Below are 8,784 nucleotides of genomic sequence, written 5' to 3' on the forward strand. Positions count from 1 at the left end.
ATATAATAAAACCAGATGACCCGAAGAACTTCATATCACCTACAACGATTTTTCAAATTTTCTCAGACAATGACAATACCATCGACGATCATCAGGTAGGTGTTTTTCTAGGTCTGATGATGTTATGGCTGGCCGTGATAAGTGATATATTTGCCCTTGTATCTGAAAGATTTTGTTTCACTAATTTCTGATACAAATTTGAATATTACCGAAAAACTTTTGTGGTATGAATTTGTCGTATTCAATATGCGTTTCGCCAAACGATATCATTTGGAAACAACTGTTATGTATTTTGAGTGTTTGAGAAGAACTGGTTTTCATTATTTCCCATCCCAGGAACTAAAAGTGTAATGTCATAACACAGCATAGCCCAATAGACTCACCGTTGTATTTTGATGCCTTGCGACACTGACAAATGATTACAATTATAACATTTATTTGCAAAAAAATTGATTTTAGGATCATTGAACTTTTTTTTTGAGCGCCACTTTTAGGATGCCGTGCGTAAGGAATAGTGACCTTAGAGATTAAATTATTAGTTTATTAGTATATATAATAAATATAAATAAAAGTCGGTAGTATAATAAGTAAAGTGAATTATCAATCAAGGAACATCTGCAATTGAACTCCTATTTCACAACTCCTGCCAAAACATCCCCCGTTAGGAATTAATCCTTTTCACAATTTCCTAAAGGCAAATTAGATGAAAAAAAATTAACTTAGGAGCAGTTTAAATGACTTGTCAGACATACTAGCCGAAGGATGTATATTCTTCAATCTATTAACTCTAATAGACCCTTATTAAGTGCACAAATTTTAAACAATCACAAACATAAATTTGCGACCATGCCCCAGCAGTATTCGAACCCGCGGCTATCTCAACAGTAGGAGTTACCGTCCCATCGCCTTTACCACTGCTCCACCAAGCCGGCAAATTAAATATTTGATATTTTATATGATTATTAATATGAATTAACGTACCTCAACTTACAACAAGAAAACACCCTGAAACGATTATAAATTTCTTTGATGATTAATTAATCCAGTCAGTTTGGGATTTTTGAAATATCAACCATTTTTTAAAGACAACTATTTAATTATTTACTTCTTGGCAGTAAATCGATTCTGCATTTCTTTACTATCTGTGAATCCGGGTACATCATTCTGTCCTCTTTACAGGATCTGGACTAGTGTATAGCGGCGCATCATGCACTTTGGTGGGGCTCGACAATTCCTATAGGAGTGCCAATATAGCTGGCAGTTGGAGGAGCATTGTGCCAGCTGTCCGTTACCTATTTGGGATTCAACTGTTACTCTCTGGTACAGCAAATATTCAACTTTGAACATGTGGTGCTTGTCTCTGGGCGCTATGACCTGGGTGGACTAGACTTTTGTCTGCCATGTCTTTACGAGGAACGGATGCAATCCCTTTTCCTGGAGTACTTCGCTAACTTGGTCGCCTGTTATCGATTCCAAAACTGATTCTGCCAGAAAAATTACACTATAAAGTTTCAAAGATTTTTTAACGGATATCAAAAAAACAAAAATGAAAGCATGTGTACCATTTGACAGTATGCAATGGCAACTCTTTACCTACTCAACATATATAATTTACCACAAAAAGAAATTATCACCATAGCTACGCTTATTGGTGACACTAATGAACTTCCAAGCAAGCACAACACTGTAGAAGCATCGGAATCTTCTCATGGCAAACCCTTTTTGAGTTTGTCTTAATGTAATGTATTTTCCTGAATTTGAACTACCCGAACAAAAATTATACTACTATTGTAAGTAATTGTAAACTACTTCACGTAAGTAAAAACAAAAATATCTGTACCTAGACCCCGAAAATAAAAGTAAATAAGAGTAAGTCAGGGCATAATGAATTTACATATAACCAAATTGCGCATCTATTAATGAGAATAAGTATTATTATTTTGTATTTCATGTAATAACAACGCTAATTAGTTTGGGATAAATCTTGATGTAAGGTTTCATGTTCATGTTAACACCGAAGTATACTTCAGTCTTTGATAACACTCAAGTAGGCCACAAATTTAAGAGAATTAAACTATTTGATCTTGTATGAAGTTTTTTTTAACAGAAATAGCACAACTAAGTGTGTGAACATTATTACTGACTAAGTAAAGATCACTGCGTCCTATTAGATGAAAACCTCATTTTGAGTGATCATAAAAACAAATTCTAAGTTTATTAGCAATTATTATTGGTATTAATTCTTAAGAATTCAATAAAATAAATTCATTAGAATCAGAGTAAACTTTACTCATTGATACATAGATACACTAGAGGTAATGAGTATCGATAATAAATAAAACTGTCTTAAATCCGTGAATAATTTATTTAATGTAAAGTTGATCAAAATAAACAGTTTTCTTTGAGAAACGAATGCTTAATGACACACGTCTTATCTAGTTAGGCAGCTTTTAATAGAAATCCCTGTATTAAAATGACAAATAAGAAATCCCCATATTATTATAGAGATACATTTGTGTAAATATGATACTATTTAAATTCTAGTTCATTAAGGAAATGTCCTAATATTGGTACTAATATCAAATAAAGCAAATCAAAAGTTTGCTTTCCAATAAATAAATGTTGGACTTAATGTAAATATGTAATATATATACAGATATAATAATTAAATATTAGACAGGGATGTTTGAATTATAAATAAACAACTCTAAAAATTGGGTTAATATAAATTAGGTCAAAACAGTATAAAATAAACAAATTGTACAACAAATTAGAATTATTTTTATAGAACTCCATTTATACAAACATCTTATGTTATATGGTGTCTTATATATTTATATGATTGTATATATATTTTAATATTTTTTATAATAATAAAGAATGTATTGTACTATAACATATTTCCAACATTAAATTTTCTGAATAAACGATATATAACGAAACGATAATGAAGCTAATACCATTGCATGAACTTAACAGAAGATTTAATGTTAGATCGTTTCAACTAATTGACATGCTTTTAACAATTTAAATATTATTTACCTGTATTAAGTAGAACACATGTAATACTCTAGGTGTAACCAATATAAAATTGATATATAATATAATTGTTATTTATACTGTTTCAAAAATATTATCAAATATCCTATTCCATTAGGATGGAAACAAGTTGATCCAAAATTTCGTTAACAAGGTTCAAAAGGCACAATTGGTTTCTGTTTGTTATTCCCTATTTATGGAGATTTAAACTTCCTTCTGATCGGCTCCTCAGGGTATACTTTGCAACATTCATTCTAATGCTTTTTCGCGAACTTTTCGATGTATTTTGGGAATGTACCTTAACTCTTTCTGAATTACTGGACTGAGTATTTGGAATATCACCCAAAGGGGTCCCTTTTATATGGGTGATAATACCTTTGTTACCAAATCTCTTATTCTCGCAGTTATAAACTAACATTTGTATTTCAACATCCTCCACGTCCAAATTTACAATTTTTTCTGGCGATATTTTTTGTTTTTCAAGTAGTTCGTTAGTGTCGTTTAATTTAAAACTAAAATGTTGGCTTTGGCTATGGTGTTCTTTTGGTGTTAGTGAATCCAAAATAGGATCGAGAATGTTTTCAGTTTTAATCGACTTCCTTCTGCTCCCTTTTCTTACTGCATCCTTATTGGGTAAGGAAAGCATACCAGAACATTGACAAATCGAATTGCCCTTTTTCTCAAAGCCTCGAGACGAATTCGCGTCTTTTCCGGTATCACAACAAAATCTTCTCAATTTGTAAACTCCAAATTCCATTCGTTTATTTAAATGTTCATTCGGGGCCTGTTTACACGTCTTAGGTTTTCTACCGCGCTTTTTTGGAGTCTCTGGACTTGTTTTTATCACATGCTCCTCAAAATCTGGTTTTAGTTCCGTCTTAATGGCAGAAGGGTATAACTCAGTACTCTCTGTACAGTCACTATCATCTATACTGATATTATCTTCTAACTTACAGTTTTCTGTATTTGTAAATTCTACTTTTAAATTATCACAGTCGATTTCTGGAACAGCCTCAGTATAATTATCCAATGGTTCAACCTTAAACTTAACCGGAGGTACTTTTACCGCCTGCGTTGGTTTCTTTCGGTTTTCATGCAACGAAATAACCGACGTGAGCTTTTGCCGCAGCCTCTTGTTGCATCCAGAATTTCGAAAGCCATACCGCGTCAAAAACGAGATTGATCGTTTTAGAACCTTATTGTTTGCGTTTGACTTGTTAGCAGTCTTGGTTTTATCTTTCGCTGTTGCTTTGGTCGTTTTGGCACCGTTATGATCTGACTGGCGCTTGGTTTGCAGGTATACTAAGTTGGTTAAATGTTGCTTAAACTTCCTTGCTTGGGCATCGTCCTTGGGGATAAGGTTAAAATTAATTAGAAAGTTTACTTGGTCCTGCAACTTTTTACTCGTATTTGGCGTTGGTATGGTGGCTTCGATTTTGAGAGAAGCACCTGAAAAATATTACTAAATAAGTTTCAGACAATATTTTTTTCAATGAATTCAAATGTTTCAACTTTAAATTTGTTCATTATTAATGATTCTGACAAACCGACAGAACAAGACGGATTTTACAGGCCTATTTCGCTGCTACCTGCGATATCAAAATTATTTGAGAAGGTGCTGTTAAATCGCATTAAATAATTTATAGAAATACCAGATTTCCACTTTGGATTTCAAAATCATCACTCTACAATCGACCAAGTGCACAGAACATCAGCGGTTGTTGAAAAGGCATTCGGAAATAAGAAATACTGTCGTGCAATATTCCTGGACGTCTCACAAGCGTTTCGGGTATAGCCTTTGGGATTAATCTACAAAATGAAGAAATTGCTACCGCGGAATTACTGTATACTTCTGGAATCATATCTTTTTGAAAGAAAAAAAAAGACCATGAAGGGGCATTCTCAACAGTTAAATCTATTTCGATTGGAGTTCCACAGGGTAGTGTCTTGGGATCACTTCTGTATCACCTATATACTGCTGGTATCTCAACAAAAAAACAAGCAGTACCTGGAACATTTGGTTATCATGACAAAATATGTATCTCTGTCTAAGTCTAGAAAAAGAAATCTAGAAAAAGTACAAGTAGCGGTCAACAAGATCTACAAACGGACTAGAGTCTGGAAAATTCAATTTAATAGCTCCAAATCTGTCCATGTTAATTTTGCGTTGTGACAAAATGACAAAAACCTAATTATATTACCTAACGGATGCCCGATTCCTCAAGCAGAATCAGCTAAATACCTTGGAATACATCTCCATGGCAGGTTAAATTGGAAACATCATATTAGACAAAAAGAAGAGCAGATTAGACTCAAAGTCAAACAACTTTACTGGTTAGTCGGAAGATACCGTCAACTTGACCTAAAGTCAAAGAGACTGACTTATCAGTCAAACATATATATAAAACATTAAACCAACTAGTAATTCAATACACCCAAAACAAAGTTCTACGATTAATTACCAGAGCTTATTGCTACGTAACCAACGAAGAGCTGCACGATGACCTCGAAATCAAATGGACATACGAAGTGATCCAAGATTTCGCCTTAAAACATGAAATAAGGTTGTTAAATCACAGCAACGTGGAAGCAATACGGCTACTGGGCTGGTAATTAATTTAAAAAATATTGATGATCTATTGCTGATGAACCATATAATTATGTGGCTTTCAGAATCAGAATACTGTTCGAGATAATTTAGTAACTTTTGAACACTTTTTATGGAATAATAGTTGTTTAAAAAGGGAAAGTAGTATATGGATAACTTAGAGTATGGTGTCGGTCAAGTATTTTTACAGTTTACAGAGTAGTTGCATTAGTTCATTTATAGTCTATTCAGAAAATTGCTCTTGTCGCTTTTTGGGTTTTATCAGTAGTAATATACCTAGCACATCTAATTGTGCGCAAACTCTGTGCCTGTACATTTAAAGTAACAATTTCATATTATAAATAAGTTTTTAAAAATATATCTTAAGCTAATTTCTGTAATAACTAATAATTAGTAATTAAGTCAGAGTAGGCCGTTGCGTTTAGACTTATCCTTTTAGTGAATTAATTGACATATCACGATTGGTATTGTATTTAGTTATATGGTTAATAAAATGTAAGACTTTTTGTCTTATGCAAATTAATCAGTTTCAAGAAGTTTGCTGACGAGAGATCTTGGAAAAACTAACATTGATACTTAACAAAATGTATGTTAAATCCGAAAACTATTACAAATAATTTTTGGTAAAAACATCTCTTAAACAAGTTTTAATATATTGTTGAGACACTTTATCCTAAAACCAGGCATTCGCTATAATCTATCCATTAATGTATCTAACGTATATTTCTACTTAAAACATAACAATAGCTCATTATTTATTAAGAGTTTAGGTAATACGATTTTGGAAGAGAGGGCGTTTTAACATGTTTTATTATTCTTATGTGGGGATGGATGACCCCTGAAACGGTTTGTGTATTGTGCACGTAATTATTCTTTAACGGCTATTAGGTATATATTAAAAAACACAACAAATAAGAATTTTGAAGCAAATAATAAAAAGTGATGATGATTTTTAAACATTAACCAGAATTGTTTGAGAGAAAATGTTTTCTTTGAATTTTTATTGAAAAAATACAAATATAGTTCCTTGGGAATAATTATTACAAACTAATCAATATTTATATATTGAGGCAAATTATCAGTTTGAAGACTTTAATAAGAGGAAAAAAAAGTATAGGATTAAAAGATCTAAAAAGCACCAGCAAGGAAAATAATATTTTACTAATTAAGATTACACATACAAATGCAGTTTCCAGTACTGTAATATAAATATTATTTGTAATTTCTTTGAAACAAATTGCTTGCAACAGTGATATATGTCTTGCAACAGTTTAAGTGACTGATGATTGGAGAAGTTGAAAAAGGCATTTCAAAAAGTATTCAGTGTAAAACATTTTTCCTTTGAAATTGAAATTGTCGTTACTCATAAAATATGCTTCATGTGACTGTCTATTGGTGAAGGACCTATGAGTGATGTGATTAAATAAGTTTGTTTATTTTAAAAAAATCTAAAACACTAACATCAAAAAATTTTTTTTTTCAAATGTTCACTTTTAAAAAGACTATATATAAAAATAAGTAATTCTAAAAGATAATTTATAGTTCTCGCAATAATAATTTATGTCTTTGGGAATACTATAAAAACAGGAAATGCAAAGGAGTAGTCTTAAACAATAGTGATAACCAAGGATGAAATAAATAATACTTAAAGCATGTCAAGCCTTAAGTTCTTATATATGTTATTTAGAACTATAACATATTTCTATAGATTCTGTGGGTCTTATTGTAAAAAACTAAATTACTTATCTCACCTTTTCCGATAACTTCTGGTTTGTCTTCTTTAGTATCCAATATAGTATTGTTCGAACCATTTGGACTTTGTACAATAATATTATATGTATCCTCTTGAACTGTTTTAATTGGTTGCTGATACTTATGCTCCTTTTTGTAGTGCATTTGCAATTGTACTGCATATCTAAATACTTTGTTACAAAATTTACACTCTTTTATCCTAATTGACTTAGTTTTTGAAGGAAAGTCTGCATTTTGTTTTGTAAAAACATTGCGTATTGAGGTATAGTTTTCAAGACACTTAGTCTGAACCACAGGAGATATTTGGTTTAGAAATTTGCTTGGTACTTTTAGATAATTAGGGTTAGTCTACAATTTCAATCATTAATATACTTATATACAATTATGAGTTATTAATTACCCAACTAGATTTTGACTGATTGTCTATATAAATATGATTTTCTATATTATTTGCTTCAATATTTTGAAGATGTGACTCCTAATAAATCATAGAAATGATAATAAAGAACTATTTCCATTAAGATATATTACCTGTATCTTAGGATCAGGGGAACTGTTATTAAATAAGTTACATAAAAATTCTTGATTTCTTTGAACATCTTCCTTAAAAAGAATTATATTCTCAATTTCTGTTAGGCACTTTCTACATATAGATTCTGAAAACCTCCGATGAGGATTGAGCTAAAAAAAAATCTTATCAGCGTGTGGCTCATCTTGTTTTTGACCACCATACCTTAATATTAAGTAAAGTAAAAATGATTTGAGCTAGTGGTTGTTCATATCCATCGAGTTTGTGCGTGAAAACATTTTTCATAACTCCAATCGGAGCCTTCAAACATAATCTGCAATTGTTTTCGTAATTTAACAAATCCATTACAATTTTTGAATAACAGTAACAAAATAATAGGTTGGGGTTTGACAGATACCAGTTGATTAATTCGATTAGATAACTGTAACTAATATTGTCTACAAATGAAACAATATTGTTTATAATATTCTTTAAATGTTTCAAATTGAATATTAAAAGTTACTTTGCAAATATACAATAATTTTAGTTGATATATATATATAAGTTGTTTTTAATAGGTAACCTTGCGTAAGTTTTACTGGTCAACTGTCATCATAAAATATGTAGTAAATAAATGCCATACTTTATCATAATCAGTTACTATAATAAATGTATTTCTCTTAGGTATTATTTTAAAATCAATAATTCACTACTATCTAATAATAATTGAGTACAATTCTTATTATAATAACATAAATCATGGTCAGCACCATCTATCGAATATATTTAATAATATATTTTCTTTTTTCGGAAGCAGATGACTTACAATACACTAATACATTTAGCATTTCTGCAAGTTTTTCTATTGATGACACTA

At 31.0% G+C, this 8,784-nt stretch overlaps 1 protein-coding gene across 1 annotated transcript; it reads right to left on the reverse strand.

Annotated features, from left to right (window-relative positions):
* Positions 1-2,346: 2,346 nt before the first annotated feature.
* LOC143201508 (uncharacterized) lies at positions 2,347-8,515 on the reverse strand. Its single transcript, XM_076412628.1, has 5 exons — positions 8,133-8,515; positions 7,931-8,080; positions 7,800-7,877; positions 7,399-7,747; positions 2,347-4,488 (listed from the first exon to the last, which is right to left on the reverse strand). The coding sequence occupies exons 1-5, from the start codon at positions 8,271-8,273 to the stop codon at positions 3,230-3,232; spliced, it is 1,977 nt and encodes a 658-aa protein (XP_076268743.1). The 5' UTR covers positions 8,274-8,515; the 3' UTR covers positions 2,347-3,229.
* Between the last annotated feature and the right edge of the window lie 269 nt (positions 8,516-8,784).

This window comes from Rhynchophorus ferrugineus, unplaced genomic scaffold, assembly GCF_030347505.1.
Source record: "Rhynchophorus ferrugineus isolate W39M unplaced genomic scaffold, kcgeb_rfMv2 rfM8, whole genome shotgun sequence".
NCBI classification, from domain to species: domain Eukaryota; kingdom Metazoa; phylum Arthropoda; class Insecta; order Coleoptera; family Curculionidae; genus Rhynchophorus; species Rhynchophorus ferrugineus.

Excerpts from the sequence above, each read along its gene's own strand:
- LOC143201508 (XM_076412628.1), bottom strand. The coding sequence starts at position 8,273 with ATGGATTTGTTAAATTACGAAAACAATTGCAGATTATGTTTGAAGGCT. Across the intron at positions 7,748-7,799 it reads ATCAGTCAAAATCTAGTTGG|ACTAACCCTAATTATCTAAA; the intron begins GTAATTAATAAC and ends TTGAAATTGTAG. Across the intron at positions 4,489-7,398 it reads ACCAGAAGTTATCGGAAAAG|GTGCTTCTCTCAAAATCGAA; the intron begins GTGAGATAAGTA and ends AATATTTTTCAG.